Raw genomic sequence first — 21,440 nt, forward strand, 5'->3', positions numbered from 1 at the left:
AACAGTATTGTTATAAATTACTATGGTTTCTTAATATCCATAAATTCATTCAACGCTTAATGAAACCCAGTTTGAGCCTGTTATAGTGTTTCTATTTAAACTTTTTTTTCGAAGTATTTCCAGCATGGTATTTTATGCTTAAACTATGGGAAAATCCACTTTACGATAGAATTTAACCACTGTTTCACAGGCTAAGAATAGGGCTTACTATTAAATCCCAAATTGTCAGAAAACCTTTCTGTTCAAGATCTCACAGCTAACATTATTCTGAGTCTGTGCAACAAATAGGACAAATTTGTCGACAAGTGCTTTCATGCTAGAAATACCTTAAATACTTTTTTAAGACTTTGAAACCTTGACCCGAATGTTTTTCACTAGTTCTTATTACTTTTTTTACCTTTAGATAATTCTAAATAATTTTTAAATATATCATTACAATCTCTTTTGACACAATTGCTATATTCTGACAGATATACATACCAAATTCAATACAATTTCAAGCATTGTCTTTTGTGTGACATGATGATGCTGTTATAGTAAATACGTTTGTTACTTCCAGCACATGACAATCAATGATCCAAGTCACAATATACAACAAAACAACATCAACACAAGTGAAATGAGCTTGGACAAAGGATTTGAGTGTGTTATATGTATATTATTAGGTACTCATATTGTTGTGTTCTTGGAATATAGATAATAATAATATCTTGTTTTATTTGAGAAATATATACAGTTGAATAAATGTATTTGAAGTGCTTGTATCTTCAAGCTATTTTAAGATATACCGTATGTTTTCGAAGTATGGAAGGTTCTACAAAATAAGAAATTTTCTGTCGGCTCAGCCAAAATATTGAACTAATATAACTATATCACTTCCAAGGGCCTCTGTTAGCAAAGTTGTCGCGGCTTTTACAGGACACTAGTTGGGCGGTAGGCATGCTGAACGCCTGGGCCTGGCAGTGTATCACAACTACTGCAGGAGTTATCAGAGTGGGGAGGAAGATGAGACAATGTCTCATCTTCTCTGCCATTATCCAGCTCTTGCCATGAGGAGATGGACTTACTTGAGCCATCTTCGCTTTGACGACCTCTCCGACCTAAAGTTCAAAGCACCCCTGCTGTTCGTAAACAGCTCCAAATAGTTTTTCGGTACCACGACGGACCATATGGACCCCAAGACAGCCACTCTAACCTAACCTAACTTAACTTTCAACTATACCCATCGCGCTGTACACCAAACAAATTATCTAGTGTTAAAACATTTCCTAAATAGCAAATTTAAAATCCAATAAATTTTAATATCGTGCAACACTAAACATAATAATAATGATAGAACTTAAAATTAAACACAAATTCATTTGAATGTTAATAATTTCTAACTAATGATATTAATTCCAATTCTTATTATATTACGTAATTGGAGCACACGAATACAACACTAGACAACTTGTGTGTTGTGTGTTGTGTGCTGGATTATTTAATCAGTGTTGTATTGTGTAATTGCGTAAAGGGTATCCCAAAATTAGAATTTATATACCTACCTATCTTTAAGAGTCTGTCTACCTATGTATCTAGAAGGATGTATCTATAATGTAATACACAATAAACTTTATAGATAGACCACACTACTAACTAATGTATTCATTGCGTCTAGAACATAAGAAGCGCCAGAGTTGGCAAATTTATTAGTATTTATCGTCCAAACTGTTATTTAGGTGGCATTTTTGATCCCCGATTACGAATCTGATGTCAGATTGACGAATTCTGTTACGTATTCCGAAAATCGTGCCATTTTTGAGCAAGATTTTTAATTGTTTGGTACAAAAACGGCAAATTAAGTACTTATTGTCAAAACTTTGTTCTGACGATATGTTATATTTATATGTTAAAAACACAAACTTTAACTCTAATCTAAAAAAGTAAAAGAGCAACCAAGATTTAAAGATGATCCTAAGAAACATGATTTTTTGGGAACGTGCGTCTGATCAACATTCAGTAAGGAATATTAAAAATATATCTATCTTACTAATCAAAAGTATAGACTGTGACATTATCTCGTATTACTGCGGGACGGCGAAAATTTCGGTTTTACACGCAACAAAAATGATGTTAGATATAGTTCCAAGGACGAAAAAGGGTTGAAAGTAGTTTATAGACAACACTAGTTAGTTTATTATTAAGATGGTTAAAGGTGGTATTTTATAATAAAGTGTGCATGGTGTTGTTAAATTTGGTACTAAAGAGTAAATAATTAAAATGTATGGTAAACTATTTCATTTGGAAAAACTTTATAAACTATCATTCTTTTACTAAATCTCTACAAAACAGATGAAATTTATTTGTTAATAAAGATTTAAAGAACTTTTAAATTTATGGAAGAGTAAATTGTATTAAAAATATTAAAAATTTTGCGTAGAGTTTAAAATAAATTACTGATTATAATTAAGCAGAAAAATAATTATAGTTTTTATTTTTCTAAGGTAAAATACTTAAATAAATTTGCATTTAAAATTGGTTGGGAAAACTAAATCAACGCCAGCCCTTCTAGTGGCTAATTTTGGTGTAAAATTTGGCTATTATGACAAATTTTTTATATGTAAATTGTATATATGACAAATGTCAAATTAAAATTCTTGAAAAATAACAATTCATTAAACTTGTTGCGTTAGAAATTGTGAAAATAAGAAAACGAAATACATAAATAATATTTTGAAATGTAAATTAATATAATTACTTATTAAAATTTGATAGAAAATATTATTAAATTTTCAATAAAACCGTATATACAAACTATAGAATTATATGCCCACCCATACTATTATATTAATAAAGTAATGTTTCGTTACGATGGAAAACGCCAGCAAGAAAACTCATGTACTTTACTAATATTGCTCATTTTCAAGAAATGTATTTCTGTTACAAGGTTATAATTCTACTCTCAAACTTCTATACTTTTAAATATTATTACTTTTGAAGAGAAATGATTTTCTACTATCAAAGAACACTACTTCTGTCAAATTCAATTTTATAATGTGTCACAAAAGTCGAAGTTGTTCAAATAGTTTGAACAGGAACGGGTTTTAATTCTTCGGGAACTTTAATTCTTAGTACAAAAACTTCACACTTATCGTATTTCGAAAAATATTTATACAGCAGTCTTTTCTTTTTAAACAATAAAACAAAATAAAAATTTTTATACATGACAGACAATATAGAAAAATAAAAATAAAAGAATCAAGATAAAATAAAAGAACGGAATACGATAAAAAAACAAAGTCTGACGTCACACATACGTATATAAAAAAGTATGTACGTATGGTGGAGTATACTATCTCGATTTGACATGATAAATTATGGTTTAAGGAAATAAAAGTATGATTTTATAATAAATCAAATTATTATCATATTTGTGATAAAATACAAAATATAAAAACGTATTATACAATGTTAATCCTTGATCGTAGTGGCATAGGTTGCTTCGAAAAATGATTCGAATTCAAGAGTTCAAATAATATTTCCATTACAAAAGCTTCATAGTGCTTTAAAAAAAGGGAAAATTTAAAAAATTAACTTTTCAATAATGGATGAAGATTGAACCTTCTTAAAGAATAAACTTGGGTTTCAGAAGGCGTTAAATAAACAGATGGATATTAAGAAACCACAGTAATTTACAACAATACTCTTCAATGTATGAATAAAGATCCAAATAAAAAATATCCCACTATTTTAATGGTGTAGTCGTCCTGTAAACCACTGTCGTTTTTTATTTTTAATATAGAGTTGCCATGGCGAAACAGGTCGAGAAGGAGTAGAGATCGATCGAAAGCCTCTGAAGAAGAAGTTGGGAACAACTTGGTCCAGATAAAAGTAACTAAGTAGCCTGAAGGTGTTAAATGTCGTACAAGTATCACAAAGGTTTTGTAACGTTGGATTATTGCCCTTCCTGTTAAGCTTGGCTCTTGGGCTATCAAGTTTTCAATGACTTGTAAAATCTTCTAGGGATATTTACTTAGTCGGTGTTGTCAATATGACCTGAGTTAACACACAAAAAAACGCAAAACTTTCGAGTGTGTTGTGTTAACTGAAGGAGACAGTAAACAAATATACGTTGAAAGGAACAGACAACAGAAATAAAACAGACAATAACACAAAAAAAATCTAGAAACACGAAAAAAAAAGTAGGAAAAAAACCTTAACAATTCGTTCGTCTATTATATATATATAATGTGTTAGATCTAACTTACCGTGCACCAATAAGAAGAGAATCTTCATCTCGTACAATCAACCGGAAGTAGTCAGAATGGCTGTCGTTACCGGAAAACCGGAACACATCTTCGGCGCCTGTTAACAAATAAATAAATATAATTATTATTATATATGATACTAACGCGGGCGGTATGAGCTTAGAAGCAAAAATATGTGTGCGAAAAAATTTGTGTGGAAATTATTTTTTCACTTTTTTTCTTTTGTTTTGTTCTCTGAGGTCTAGGGCCAACCGTTGTATATGACACTCAGTAAAAATACTTAAAAACTAAGAATTGTGGGTTAAAAAGTTTTTCCTAACGAAAACGTTTATAAGAAAAAATGTCTTTTTCCGGAAGGTCCGTGGTTCAAGGGCAGTAAGACTGACATACATTGATTGAGACCGATATTCGAGTGTTAGTTGTTCGACACTTTCAAAATTCTAATTTGCAAAGTGTCGAACGACGGACAATTGCTTTGTTGGTTATCGGGGAAAAAAATTGATATATTTTCATCAATTCCAAGCCAGCCGCGCATTTATAAATTTCTCAGGTCCTCTAAATGAGAACCTTCCGGCTATGCAAATTTTCATAGAAGAAAAGGCCTTTTAACTTTTCAGCCGCTTTGAAATCACAGTCTACATCTGGCCCCAGATACATTTATTTTGTTCTTTGTTATAGGCTTAATAATTTTCATACTTGTTTTTTTGCTGGTGGAAAACAATATTTGTCACTTTTTATTATCTTACAGCAATTTTATCCTATAAAAAAAATTATGAAGAATGCGTAAGATTTATTTTTTGCTTATTTTCTTTTATTACTTGTTGTTGAATTTCCTTTTTTCTCGGGAAATGGTTATAGCGTCAGCTACAGCCATTAATTACCTGACATCATTTATGAAAAATATGATAAATTCATGTAGCACTACTGGCCAATACAAGAAAAATCTGTTATTGAAAATATCCAGGTTGATCACAAAAATAGGTGCAATTAAATTAAAATTTAACCAAATTTTAAGTCATTAAAATATTATGTTATAAAAAACCATTTAGTTTATTCCAAAATAGAAAGCATATAATTAGAGCTGATATTGGTTATAAAGATATTCGGTGTGAAGTCATAGTCTTTTTTGGACTTTTATTTCAAAAATACTGTTGATGGATCTTTGGCGGTTCAAAGAAATTGAATAATTGCTGAAAGTAGTTCAAGTCAAATTGAAAAGGTTTCAAAAGTTTTGACTGTAATTGGGGATTTGACAATTCTCGAATAACCTAGCGCCAGTTTTATAAAGAATATGGGATATTTTTTATCCACTTGCATACAGTAAAAATGATTGATTTTCTTTCAATGTTGGACCATTTATAGAATCAGTAATTTTTCCAACCTTTAAAAATTTTTTACAAAAAAGTCGATTTCACAGTTATCTTATTCATTGTTTTGTAACAACACACATTTATGTGATAAAACATAAACAATGCTATTTTACCTTTTATCTTTCATAAATAATCTTTAAGGTACGTTTATTTTAAAGTTTATACATTTTTATGCAGTAAATTTAATTTAAAATTTATTATGTAATTAAAATTTTAATTATAAATTATTATTTTAATGATCTAAATAATAGTTAACAATTATCTTTTAGTCTGCATACGGTTAGCTATAAATACAAACATAACAATGCTGACTTTTTATAAAGTGTTCATTTTAGTGTCTAGACAATAAATGATATTTACCAAAGACAAAAAAAACTTAAACTTTGACTAAACAAATAAAGTTTTAGTTTTAATTTTAAGAAATGATTGTTTATTTTCATGAAAAATAAAAAGATTAACTAATTTAAAGGGGCAACCAACCATATGTCAAAAAATATCAGCAAAAGCTGATAAAACTTTCTATTTAATTGTACTTTAAACTCCACTCTCAGTATTGACAACAAACTGAATTCGTGACACAATTTAACTATTTTCATTTCAGACAATTTTTCAAAGTCTATTACGGAAAACTTTAAGGAGATATTTCGAATCAAACTCCTATCGTGAAATTCCGGTGCTTATTTGTTTTCTTCCTTAGTAAGAAAAAAATAAATTCTTTTTAATTATTTTCTTGTAGTAATGAACTTAGCTTATGCCTTTACATATTTGGTTATTATTATTAAAAATATAGCTGACCTTGCCGTCTTACCCATTTTTGTTGACTAGATTTGAAAACAATTGATGTATTGTATAAACTTTGAAATAACTTATTAATTTAATTAATTGGTTTAATTGCATCTTTAATTAAATACTTAACTCAAGATAAGTAAACTGTATATAAATAAAATTTTCCATCAAGAACGACCGAACCTTAAAACAAATTTAAATTGGCTTAAACTAATTAAAAGATTAAGATATGATGCCTCATGAACAATTTTGGTTTATTTGAAAGAGTATTTTATGGCGATATATGTAATATAATGGCGACCGTAGCTTCCCTGAGTATCGCGACATAATTAATATTGGGTATATCATCATATAATATAGTATTGTATAGTGTGCTGTCAGTTTCAAACAATAGATGCTTTGTCTGTTATACATCTACGTAGTTCAATTCATATATAGTAACCCGAAAAAACCCGTAGACATCCGATGTATGTTGGCTAAGTAGCTATGTAGTAATTATGTATCGGTGGGTAACAACTACACTGTCTGCTGTGCCCATAAGGTCTTTTTCAGAATCGAACAATAGATGCTTTGTACGTTATACGTATACACACGCATTGCTAAAAAGTAATAGGGATAGCTTGCGCACAAAAGAAAGTAACCATTTGATTGCTAGATTTTTACCTTAAACGAAAAACGTTTCCTAAGGAGTAAATTCTTTATATATATTTTTAAAAAAAAATAAACAAATTGTTCTAATAAAAGCCTTAAGTTTGGATTCACTCTTAATGGAAAACCTTTGATAAGACACATAGATTTATATTCTCTTTGTCGCATATAAGTTAATAATATTACTTACGTCATATAAATGAAAGTTAATTATTTAAACCTTAAATGTGAAATAACACGGTTTTAATGTGTACTTAAAATCCAAACTAACATTGGTATGCTGTATATATCTATGCTACGCTCACTTCATGCTACTTATGCTCTTGTAACAGCATAGCATTCACATTATCGTTTAAATTGTTCCATATAATATAATTTTAACATTAAAATTATTATATGATGCTTTAAAATGGTATACAATTAACTATTATATAGCATTTACCGGTGATTAGCTTACCTTGTTAGTACGTAGCTTGTTCACTTAGCACACAATATATATTATATATTGTATTAAGCTATAACTTTTGATACTAGGTGTGTGTTGTCTGAGTATATATCATTTTGAAGTACTCACCAGGTAAATTGTAACATAATTTAACCTGAATATATTATGTTTTTATAAAACTTAAAAGAAAAATTATGGTCCAAGATCTGACCGTAAAAGTTGTTAATTTTTAAAATGAGAGAATTATTTTTTTATGAAAACAAAAACTTTTTTAAGATGAGAAGTCCTAAGATAATCCGACAACTCTGCCTATATAGAAAAAGCCGACATTTTTAAGTATTCACAATTTTTTCGAAAAATTGAGTTTGTCCGCACCGACACACAACTGCAGTTTATTCCTTAAGTATTGTATAGTGGGCTGGGTCCTTCAGGTAATTTTCAGTTTCAAACAACAGATGCTTTGTCGACAGCACTCAAATATACGAGCTATACACATGCATTTATATCTCACCCTATATTTATTAAATAAATATAATTTTAATAAGCATTATTATATTTTTCATGTATATATACAGAATTATTGTGAAAATGAATAAAATATTAGCATACAAAATAATGTTAAAACTAGTCCAACTTTTATTAGTACAACAATAATAATAATTATATTTTTAAAAGAACCAACATAGAACAGAGTCTTTTTTATGATTCGTTTGGTTTGGTCTTTTTAAAATGAATTCTTTTGTAATGAGGTATGTAGTTCAAAATACAGTACGATTAAAAACTTAGAAAACGGCCAAATAACTCGTTAACTGAAAAACCAAAAGAAAATTATTCAGACAAAAAAAAAAATTTATTGTTTTTGAAAAAACTAATGCTCTTAATATGGTAGTAAGTAACGAAATAACTTTTTAAACAGTAAAATACTGATTTTCTTAAATTAAGTGCTCAGATCGTTGATTCAAGAAATATATACTTGTTATAAAATAAAACTGGTCCGGTGGTTGAGCGGTCTAAGGCGTTAGTCTTTGACCGTTTGGATACTGACTGAGAGGATGCGGGTTCAAGTTCAGGCAGCGACAGTGTGATCAATTATGCAGAATTGATCACATTGTCATCGCTTGGATAAGAACGAAGTAGCCCATTCCACTCACATCGTAAAATGTAATTGTATATATACGAATGTAGTAAAATAAATAAAGATTAACAAATAATGATGTGGGTGGCCTCTGTTAAAGCATATGTCAGAGAAACGGAGGTTAAACCCCATTATTATTATTATTATTATTATAAGGTCATATACAACCTAGCTGACGCGCTTACTTCAATTCAGTAATTTTTTAACTGTTTCAAAACTGTTTTCAACTTTTTTTTAAAAATTCCAGCTATTTTTTTTTTTAGTGTTTTAATGAGTTTACAACATTCAAAAAAACACCAATAACTTTATAAATAAATCGATAAAAAAAAAATTTAATTCTAGATTTTTTTTGCTGGACTGTAAAATAGTTTTATTCATATTTTATCTCGATACAAATATAGAACCTTCTAAAGGTACTAGAATATTCTATGCATAATATGTTTTCGAAAAGTAATATGAATAGCTAAATGGTTGAAAGTTAAAATTGCAACTATATGGTTTGTTGAATTTTAACAGAGAAAAATTAAAAAGAAGTTTAAATAAATAATTGAATAGCAAAAAGTGTAACGACAGTTTTTCTTTTGTGACATAATTTCATTTTATAAGAATTCTATAATGTTTTGAATGCATTGTGATTGTCTCTAAATAACGGGTGAAAATGTGGTGAGTAATTTTATTACTTTCTCTGCCTTTTTAGTTTGATGGGAAACACTTGAAAAAATCATCTCATCGTCAAATGGGCTTAATTTTTTTAGTTTTTGAATTCTTACTACCTTATGTCATGCAAAAATATGAAAATTTGGTTGATTCAATGATTATAGAAATTGTTCCCCAATTTAATCTTTCGTATACGATTTTATTCAATGTTTCTGAACTTATTCGCCCAATCCTCTAGCTTATCCGTTTTTATATTTTGTGGATCAAAATTACTCTAGAAAATGTTTTTTATGCAAATTGGAGACAAAAAAATTGTTCAATTTTCGTAATTATTTTAACGGCTTTTGAAAAATTCGAAAAATCATAAAAAAAATTTTGTTTTAGAATTTGATGAAATTTGGTTTATAAAGTAATTTTGACCTAAAAAATACGAAAAACTAGTGCATTTAACAATTAAGTGAGTGTTTTTTGAGATATCGCATTGAATCGTTCATGAATAGCTTTTATTTCGAATCGATTTTGAATATATTTCGGAAAATACTTTTGCTATTGTCAAATAAGCTTGGTATTTTAATGTTTTGCAGAACAACAAATTTCTTCAGGATATGTCTACGCACCTAGACGGTTTTGGGGTGAAATCTCAGAAACTACTCCCGAAAGTAATGGGTTGTCTGCCACTCATTGAATCTGTCGTGCTTACAAAGAAAGAAGCTATCATATCACACAATAAGAATATATAAAAAAGAAAAGTTGAAAAAAAGTCTGAAAAGAAATGAAAATTGTTAAAATAAAAAGTATAATAATTATTATTTGAAATGAAAATATGAAGAAAATTAGAAATAATATTATATGATGATGATATTTATAATGACATATACTTTGTTTTGTTATAAACAACAACAACAAAAACAACAACAACAAGAATGATGTTTTATTCCCTTCTTGTACTACTCAAAAAAAAGAAAAACGGGAAAATGACTCTTATCGCTTGTAAACAATAAATTCTTTACAAGTTTTATCATCACCATATAAAACTATATATATTTATATGTAGTATAGTCAAAGATAGCCGTGCTGGATGGCGAACGAATGAGACCCTTACAAACATAACATCTTAAAACGTAAAACTAAAACATCATTGTGAAAGATAATAGGTAAGAATACTACTACAATACAATGGGCTTAAAAAGTTATGATACTTCAACCGGACCATATTTATGTGATATCCATTGGTCTGTATTATCAACAACATAGTGGAGTGAGTTAACAACTTTTGGCATTTTCAGTAGAGATCTGTCATAACTGTGGTGATTGGTTATCTCCAATTTCGATAAAACTCAGTATATAAGGTAATTTTGATCCTTGAGTCAAAGTTTCGACTTGATAACCTAAAGTCAGTATTTGGATAACTTACTACTGTTGTGAATCTTAAGAATCCACGTAAAACATCTTTTTGACAACCAATAAAGTGTCTTCATAACAAGGAATATTCATGTATTTATTTTATATTTTTAATTCATTGTTTACACCGTTATTACAAAGTAAAAAATATAAATACATCATAATTTTGAAATATTTAAACGCAGTTTTTTGGCGCTTTCTGTTGATGACGTATAAGTACGTGATCTGTCAATTGGGGATAGTTCAATGTATAATTAACACTTTAAAAAATGAATTTACAACATAGAATTAAGTTATTATTAAGTTTTATAATAAAATGCCGTAGAATAATAGAAATTAATGTAATATCATACCAAATGTAAGTAATTAATGCCATACTGTACGTCAACAAATTTGACAAGCCAGTACTATGATATCACGCCCGTTTAAAATTTTGAATTTCCCGTTTTAGAAATTTTGAATTTTTATCACTGAATTTGTACTTTTATTAATTAATTTTAAGTAATTAAAAAGTAATTAATTACTAAAATAATGGTTTAGTTGAATTGTCCAGTCATTAAAGTTACGGAAAAAAAATATTTGAACCAAATTAAAATTTCATGAAAATTCCCTACTGTTCTAATTTTTGCGAACGAAGCATAGAAATTTAATTATATTCCAAAATAAATTTTTGATTAGGGATTTTCTAAGTGTCAAGTACTTTTAAAAACATTGTATTTTATAATATATAATATATTTACCTCTAAAATATTTTCTGTTTTTGTAAAATACCGTATATATTGAAGAGAAAAACGACAAACTTTATGACATTTATCATTTTCTTAAGAACATATATACATTTATACCCCGAATACTCCGAAAGAGCATACAATAAACAACCAAAAAATAAACGAACAAACAACAATACAATAATTTCATAAGTTTTTCCTTAAGGCGTAGTATATTTTATATATTATTTTGTCTTTTCTTTTTGGCTTCTTTTTTTTGGAAAAAAACAAAAACGTTTATCATTTTATTTACGAGAGGTAAAGAAAGTAACCACCAATCATATTAGATGGCGGTGCAGGGACGTTAGAATACAATATAAAGCTAAATAAACTATCTATTTATATTTTTCATATATTTTTAAATAAAAAATAGATAATTTAGAATTCAGTAACTTTTTTGTACCCGTTTAAAATCCTTTTCATTATAAAGTGAGCAAGCCTTTTTGTGAAATGATTAATATATACTTGAAACTTTGTGAGTGGCTTCCTTTTGGAGAGTCTACCAAACTTCACCTCTATAACTTTTTTCAAAAGTGCTGCATTTTCAAATGAGCATAATAATGTCACATTCAAGATAACGGTTTGAAAAGTAGCAGCAGGGAATCAAGACGAAAAACGTCATAACAGTCAAACCTGGTTAAGAAAGAGTTGAAGGGACCGTGAATTTTTTTTCGCTTATAGAAGTTTCTCAACAATTTGTGTCTAGCTTATAGAGGTACAAGAGAAGTCTGTCTATTAATGTTGAATCATTATCAAATGTCGAATTGTTGCTTATCGAGGTACAGGCAAGAGAGACTCTCAGGTATAGAGATCAGGATAGGAAAAACGACTACACTTATACAGGTTTTTGTTTCTCACTTATGAAGGTTTTTGAGAGGTTAAAGGTCGGGACCTGAGAAATATTCTCACTGAGTTTTCTCGCTTACCCATTTCTCTCTTACTCAGGTTTGACCATACTTGACTTGTGCTTGGAATACTGTGACCAACGATATTTTATATTGTTTGAAAATGTTGAAAATAAATCTATTTGCATATAGAACCCTTAACGTATTCACCTAGTTCATGTTTAGTTAATGATATTACCACATAATGTTATGTACCTGCAAGAAAGAACGATTTACTTTGAAAGGTCGTAAATTATTGACTTGGAAATTGTCTATGATGTGGAGGTTTTTATTACTTTTAAATGAAGAATGTTATTTTTATATAAAAATCATTCTACCACTTAATTTATGGTAAATTTCTTGTACTACTGTAATAGTTTTTACTCTTTACCTTTTTTATACCGTATTATTTCTTTATTTATTTTTATTTTCAGAAACTACTACAAATCGAATATCTAGAATTAAGAAAAAAATTTTACTGATTTTATGAATCCTTAGAACTGTTTCATTTAAGAGGTAAGTTCGTCAAATAAGTGTGAAGATTTTTGTGAAATCTACAACAATTTTTAGGATGTCTTACAAGAAACAAAAAAAGTATGAAGAAATATTTTCCTTTGACTAATTTACACGGTTTTTCCCCTAATTTGAATACAATGAAAAACTTATAGAAAATATTTAGTTAATTCTCTTCCGAAACAAAAATATTCGTTAATTTTAAAACGATTTGTATTTTTTTTATTGCTATTTTCTAGATTAAACGTAGTTCCTATGTAGGCTAGTTTGATGGATATTTGGAATTTTCCTGTTTTATACTTTCGTTTATAGCCAGAGGATACATTCATCCATTTTCTAAAAATAGATTCCCGACATGTTAAAGTTATAGTCAGGAAAAAAAAAGAAAGTGATTAAAATTTTGAAACGACTCTCTGTGGCAATGAAGTTGATTGATTTCAACGCGTTAAGATATCTAGAAGTAAATGGGATTTAAATATTGGAGGTAATCAAATATTTCCCTGTTTTTGTAGAAATCTAGTATAAAGCATCTAAAATCACAGAGAAGAATAAATGATTCGAATTCCTACGAATCGTTATATGAAAACTCCAGATTCTTTGTAACAATTGGATAATATTGCATTATGCAATTTAATAGTAAAATAGTTATTAAAATTTTAAAAAAATATGCTGATATCTTTAAAAAACATAAAATATTCAATACCTGAATTTTCAAGATAAACAGAAAATAAAATAGAATCATTCAAAAAAAAAAAAAACTTATCCACTATCAAAACTACCGCTTTTTAAGAAATAAAAAATAAGATAAATATTTACATTATATTGAGAACAAATTAAAAAATTATAATAAAATATCGTTATAATATAGAATTGAATAAGTAATCGTATTACTTGACTATACTACACAACTAAAAATTAAATTCTATATTATATATAACGGGTGTAGTGTAGTACCTTGACTATAGGAAAATGTATGTTAGATCAGGTTATGCTTTTTAGAAAGATTGGTATAAGAGCTAGAGCAAAGTCACAAAAAAGTTAATTTCTAGTCCATTAGATTATATTTAGATTTTGGATATTTCTTTTCTTATTAAAATTGTGACTGTTATGCCTAGCACCTCAGACCGGTTGCGCTTAGAGTGCCAACTTGTGCTATTATTATGTACAAATATACTTTTTTCAAACCCTTCAGAAATTAAATCTTTTCATAGAAATATGATGAAATTAGTTCAAATAAATTTAATTATTTAGATTATTTCTTTGCTCTAATATTTTCACTTTCAAACATAATTTAATAATCACGTAATGCAGTTATTTTTAATTAGATAGTGCATTAAAAAATAAATTTATATAAAATTATGTAGAGGCTATGACTAACAAAGTTAAAGAATATTTTACGCAAAAATATTGGACGTATTTTCTTTTAGCAACCTTAGTTGAAAGTGCCAGACAGTTTGCCAGAAAAAAAATATGTTTGTGTTGCCAGCAAATTAAGGCAACCACCTTTAGGTACTCAATGACACGTACTGCCTCCTCATCTAATAAGGAAAAAAATTGAAATTTAGCTGACATTCATAAACATTTTTTTTTTCTTTTTTCATTTCGACATTTTTAAACTTTCGAAAACGTTGCAATCCAAGGTATTACCATCTCCCATACATATTATAATACAGTAAAAAGCTTCTACACAGCAGTAGTTAGAATTTTAAGATGTATAGTTACTCTAGTAGTAACTTTTTATTCATAATAAAATAAGTTTTTCGGAGTGGAGTATGATAATATAAACTTTAAGTTTTCTATTTAACTTTTTCATATGAATGTTGTGTAACCGATATTATTGTATAAAATACTAACTTATGGTAGAATAAACTATATCGTTAGTCGTTAGATATGTTCAAGTAGTCAATTTTTAACTTTTTTGATATGAGAAAGATATTGTTTTAATTCCGAAAATCGAAAGAAAAAATTGATTGAACAATTTTCAAACTGTAGTTCTAGTTTCTAAAAACTTAAAATAATTTTAAATTAAATTTAACTACATTGATGAATTTTAGGAAAGTAAAATATATAGAAAAAAGTCTAAACAATTTCATCATGGACAACTCAATTTAATATGATACGATTGGCGAAAACTTCAAAAAATTATTGATTTAATTAATATTAGTATACAGTTGTGATATAATGATTAATGACTTTTTAGTGCATTGTTTCGAAACTGATTCATCAATGAAAGCAATAATATATTTGACCAGAAAGTGATTCGTTTGGCGGCTTCTAAAAGCCATATTTATCATAGATTGTAAAGTAAAAATATATTTAATGATCTGAATTCCAGGAAATTTTATCATGTAAAATTGATCCTCTTCTATCCTTTGAAAGAAGATCAGTTTACCTTCTTTTAGCAATCGTTTATTTTCATATGTTTTTCTAGGACATAGAGATATAATTTCTGATTTTCTATCATATTTACAACATCATATTTACAACTTTCACTTTGATAATACCAATAACAGTATGACTTATCATTATAAATTGGGTAAAGATAAAGCTCTGAAAGTCCGATTACATTGATTAAGTGTGTTCCTGACAAAACAGGGCTTTCTTAGGTTTGTGAAGATTCGTAATGTGTTAGAATTACTAGATCTTGTAATAAGTTTTAGACTAATTAAAACTTCATAAGCCTCTGACAGCGATATTTATATATCATGGAGTCAATTTGAACAAATTGCAGCATAATGAATACACGCACTTTATAAGGTGATCGTTGGTTGTAGAACAAATAGGACAGGTTTCAAAAACATAAACTATCTGCTCATGTATGAATTTTTTTGCTAAACAATTTCAATAAATTAAAAAAGGTCATATTGGATGACCCAAAAACGAAATATGTCAAACTCGCAAATAATAACAGTAATAATAGAAGTTCAAATGTTCAATTCCCATATGAATGGACTTCATCTCAAATGCAAATGCAATCACATTTATCTTCGTCTTAAACAAAATACCCAAGACAACACAAAAGCGTTGACAACATTATAAACAGTAGCAGTCTATTCAATGTATGCAGTGTTACAACAAAGTACCTTACAAAGATCGTGAACAATGTTTTTAGGCCAAGAGCCTAATAAAACAAATTTTGTTTTAAAAGAATACTGGGTTTTATCGAAATTGGAGATTAAAAAAATTTCTCGATTTTTTGCAATTTTTTTAAGGGGTTCCCTTTGAAAAAATCGAGAAAAACACAAACAAATTTTTGTTTTGGAATTTGATGAAACTCGGTGGATGGGGTAATTTTGATCCAAAAAGTATAAAAATCGGGTTAATTTAATGATTGGATGCAAAGTTTCTGAGATATAGCAATATTTGGATCGATTTTAGTCCGTATCTAAAAAACTATTGGATCAGTCATCAAATGCACCCGCTTTTTGTACTTTTTGGGTCAAAATTACCTTATATACTGGGTTTTATCGAAATTGGAGATTAAAAAAATTTCTCCATTTTTTGCAATTTTTTTAAAGGGTACGTATCCCTTTGAAAAAATTGAGAAAAACGCAAAAAAAAAATTTTGTTTTGGAATTTGATGAAACTCGGTGGATGGGGTAATTTTGATCCAAAAAGTTTAAAAATCAGGTTAATTTAATGATTGGATCTATAGAAAGTCAACGAGTATCAATGGCACAATGTCAGCGAGTATCGATGGCAAAACTTTCATCTTTGACATATCTTTGGCATTTTCAAAAAAGTTAGGGTTCCCAAAAATTAAAATCCATAAAATTGTGAACAAAAAGGAGGATAAGCGAGGGCTATAACGTGATAGTCTTTGTTTTGGAGAAATTTCCCAGCAAAGTGGGCGGGTATCTGCTGGTTAATATAACAAAATCACTCAACGCGACTAAAGAAGATTTCACTTCAAAAACATTTTAATCGATATATCCCGAAGTTAAAAACACACGACGTTTTTGAAAACGTTGTGTGATACACGAAATGTTAGTGAATTTTATAAAGCCACCTGTAATTTTGTGTATCATCCGATTTATCGAAATATACAGCCTGGCCCATGGTTTACAATGTCTATGACTAACTTGTGAGAGTAATATGTCCACTTCTTTTATACAATTTGTTCTGTGTCATTTTCAGAGCATAATGATGATCTGTTATGGAGAACAACGACGGAGAAGATACTCTTGAACTTTCTGACGATAGAGTCATGTATGTTTTATGCCTGTTGCCACTATCATTAGTGCATGACATTTTTCACATAGAAAACAATTTAAATTTTAAATGCAAATCACCCAAAAAGGTTAAAAGTTCATAATTATTTTTCAATGTTGAATGAGGTGTTAAATACAGAAAATGATCGTATAAAACGTTCATTATCTTTGTTTATTGATATATGAGACGGAATAATAAGATTTTTTAAAGATTTTTGAGTACTTAATGTACACATTTACATAATCAATATCTTCATTGAGGTAGTACAAGCGCCAAGGCAAGGTTAGGCTTGCGGTTTAAATTATGTGTACATTATTTTCAACTTTGATGATGGATTTTGTTATAACATTATGAATGTAGACGAAAGATAAGAATAAAACTTTTTTATATCTGCTTGGTTTTTTGTCGCGCAAATTATTTTTCACTAACCGCAATGAGAAAATGTCTTGTGAAAGTATTTTATTGAATTTTTCTTGTTGTCTTACGGTCTGCTACAGATTTTACATCAAATTCTAATCTATAAAATTTGGAACGAAACTTTTAGGCTGAAATATTATCGCGAAATAAAAATTTTGGGTTTTTCTAATTTATCAAAAGAAGTTGGCAAAAAAACAATCGAAAATAAAATGGAAACAAGTAATAGAAGTCGAACGCAGAGGTCGAAGAACATAAACAAAAACACGATTATTTTACCGAAAAACTACGGTCATCGTTGCGATGTTGAGAATATACTGGTTATTTATTTATGAAAAGGGTAGAGTTAATAATAGAAAGTGGTTTTGCATAGATCGAAATCGAATTTTGGATTTTAAGAATAATTTTCAATTTTGCGTCAAATTTTTCTTTTTTTACTAGTCTTTTTGAAATTAAATGTTTTTTATCGCAGATAATATTTTACGAGTTATTTTCTTATTTCAAGAAAATAAAACCCTAAATAAATATAGGTAATATTAGGAAATTACGAAAAACTGAAACTTGAAACCATCATTTTTTTTTTGTAAAAAAACTTATCATTTGAAAAAAATATTTTACAATTTTTATTATTTCAAAACCATTTATCCAATCAGAGTTAAACCTTTTTCAATTGATTTTTTTTTTTTACGGAAGTTAATCGAAAATGTTTTAACGCTTATAAATGCAATATTGTGTTACTCCAATTTATTTTTAATCTAAACCGTAACATGAAACTTTTTTTTATTTAAAATTTTTGTTTTGCAGAAATTTTCTAATAAAAAAATGGAACACATGTATAGAATGGCTATTATGAAAACATCCGATTAATATAATACATGGTACTTAAAACATTGACCTGCTGGTAATAAATTGTCATTTCGTTTATGTCGTTTCTCGTCCATATGATCCAGAACTATGTCATTATATACAATTAACCTAGTGAACGTTACAGTAGCTCAGTTAGAACTTATTGTAATTTTAGGCATCATGGGCAAATAAATATGTGTACAAACGTATAATTGAAAGACAAGTCGAATTTAATATTATCTTTAAATGTCTAGACCTTTAAAAAAACTATGAAAATCGTATTGGAATAAAATATCAACCAAATTTAAGAACGAAAATAGTATAAAACAAAATCGCTTCCGTCTGTCTGTCAACAATCCCTATATATGCTTAGATCTTTAAAACTACGCAAGAGATTTCGAAGTGGCATCATGGATAGAGTGATTAAAGAGGAAGATTTTTATGTAAAATTCATGCATAATTAGTAGTGAGGTGTTGATATGGGGGTTGAAAAGGATTTGCTTCAAAAACTTAAAAAGTTGGTCGTCAATTAAGCTCAAATATTATACAACCAGCTTCAAGAATTGGTTTCATCTGAGAACAATCCAAAGAAATTATGGTTAATGATCACCAGAAACTCTAATAGGGTAAAGAAAATAATACCAAATAGAAAGCACGCCAGGGGAGTAATATTGAATGAAATACAATCCTGGAATGTTTTTTTTAAGATCAAACAATGACCCTTAACCTGGGTAAAACCATATTTTGCAAAACAAAAAATAAAATCAAGACAATAAGAATAAAAGACATGATTAAAGACTCAATATGGTATCATCTGGTGGTAATATTTTGAGGCTCACTGAGTTTTGTTGCCATCATCCATACTATGGTTGCATACATGATGATGCTAGTAGCAAGCTCGGCTTGTATCGTATAGTGAGTGGTCTCATCGTTATTGTAAAAGAGATTCAACCAACTATGAAATCACTCACAACGTAAATTTGTCAAATGACATTGCATAACCACTTACTTGATCCATATACAGTGTGTCCAATAAAGTCGACACCATACGGACAAATTTTTTTATTATTTGTATCATGAACAAAATTATACCTAATAAAAAGTTCTGCATGGGCTAAAACACAAAATGAAATAATCAGATATCAATTTTTTACGATGGTTGTCGAAAAATATCTATTTTTTCAGGGGTAAGGTTCCGTTATTTTTTATAACATCAAACTTTTTCAATAATAGTTTATTCTAATTGAAAGCCTCGATATCCAAAGCTTGACCTTAATTGACCTGGGGTTTCAATGAAGATCAACTTTACAAAATAAAAAATGTCGGAAGTACCAAAATTAAGGTACTTTCCTCTTGGACAAAATGTATATTTCTCTATAAACCTCGTATAAAAATGCTAAAAATTGATATGTGATTATTTCATATTAGGCTCTAGGTCTTGCAGAACTTTTTATCAGGTTTTACTTGTTTTCATACAAGAAAAAATTAAATTTTCCATTTGGTACCGACTTAAATGGACACACTGTATATCCACATATATACATTATTATGACATAGATAATGCATGCAGAGAAAGATATATACTAAAATAACGCTTATATACATTTCAGGGATAAAATTCATTCACAAATCGTTAGAGGATGTCCCCAAAGCTCAAAGAAATGATATGATGACCACAGAAAATAATATCCTCCTTCGAAAAGATATTCAATTCGTTACATTTTTATCAAAAAATTGTTCCAGAAAACAAAAGATTTCGGTAACTCGGTTTGATCATTATAGTTAAGTTATTATATACGTGCACTTTTCGTGGCAACAGTCATACTACTGTACATAATGGTTAGCCGTAACGTGTGTACATATACTCAATATACACATTAAACTGAATATTTACCAGTTATTTGTTTTTGTTTATCTTTGCAAAAAGTTTTGGGTAATTACCAAAAATATTTAATCAAGAAAAACTGCTACTTTATTAAGTAATGATATATAGGAATGGTAAATACGTGTAATTCATTTTGAAAAAAAAAAATAGAATAAAGTTAAGAGTTATCGATAATAATTTCTGTAGACACACAAAAAATTATTCGACTAAATTTTCGTTGTCATCATATGTTCGTAATCATTTTAAAAACCCCATTATATGTTATAATGTAAAAGTCATAACGTAACCAATTTGTATAACACCCTATAATTTAGATTTTATACCAACATCAGGCTATAGAGATAATAGCGGTCGTTTCATCAGAACCGTAGTCCTACGATGATGGTCGCCAAGTGATATCACATATGATATAATATACAAGGCTATAGGTCATATATATTTACTAACGTCGGATAATCATTCTCATATATTTACATAAATCTTCTGTCTTTGTTCGTTTTTTTATTATTAATTTTCTGTCACAAATTTTAGGGTTTTATCACGAAAATCGAAATAAAAATTTTTTAATATTCTTACATCATACGCATATTTCGTCAGCACTCGCATCAAACGTTTGCTGATGAGGGATTTGCTCACGCACTCTTTTCGTGCGTCAAATATTAGTTAAAAGTTCTAATAAAGTTAATAACTTAGTTAAACCGATCGCTTTATAATGACTTAAAATTTGCTGAAAGTGTTCCTTAGACTAAAATAACTTAGATGAGTACTGAGAATATTCGTTATTCATTAGATTTTCTAACTAATTTGGCAAAGGAGGCTAACAACTTTGGTTTAGAGAAAAATATAATAAAAATGCTTAATCAGAAGGTCATTGGTTCGGCTTCTAAAAGCTACATCAACAACGATTTGGCTTAGCACATTTATAGTATTTTTCATAATATGTAAAATTTTCATAAATCATCTTCATATAGTTGCTTGTATTCTGCTGTAGTGTAGCTTTTGCAGCCTTGGATGATAAAAAGGTTACAGATAGGATATTACATATAAAACTATATTGATTGATTATAAACTATTGAATACATTCATAGTTTGTCATTTTTTTGGGTCATGGTATATTATTGTAAGTTGTGAAAAATGTTTTTTTAGATAAATTTTGTGTGCAAAATAATTGGGAATAATTGGCATTTCTTGTCTTTTTTTTTTACAATTTACAACAAAAGATTATAATTA

The 21,440-nt window shown here is 28.4% G+C and overlaps 1 protein-coding gene across 2 annotated transcripts in view; it reads right to left on the reverse strand.

Moving 5' to 3' along the window:
• The window catches only part of LOC123298400 (semaphorin-1A), an 805,573-nt gene that overhangs the window by 119,174 nt on the left and 664,959 nt on the right, over window positions 1-21,440 (reverse strand). For both annotated transcript variants that reach the window (XM_044880393.1, XM_044880391.1), the window contains exon 2: window positions 4,248-4,344. In XM_044880393.1, coding sequence (XP_044736328.1) covers window positions 4,248-4,344 — 97 coding nt within the window. The remainder of the gene's footprint in view (window positions 1-4,247; window positions 4,345-21,440) is intronic.

Source organism: Chrysoperla carnea, chromosome 4 (assembly GCF_905475395.1).
Source record: "Chrysoperla carnea chromosome 4, inChrCarn1.1, whole genome shotgun sequence".
Lineage (NCBI taxonomy): Eukaryota > Metazoa > Arthropoda > Insecta > Neuroptera > Chrysopidae > Chrysoperla > Chrysoperla carnea.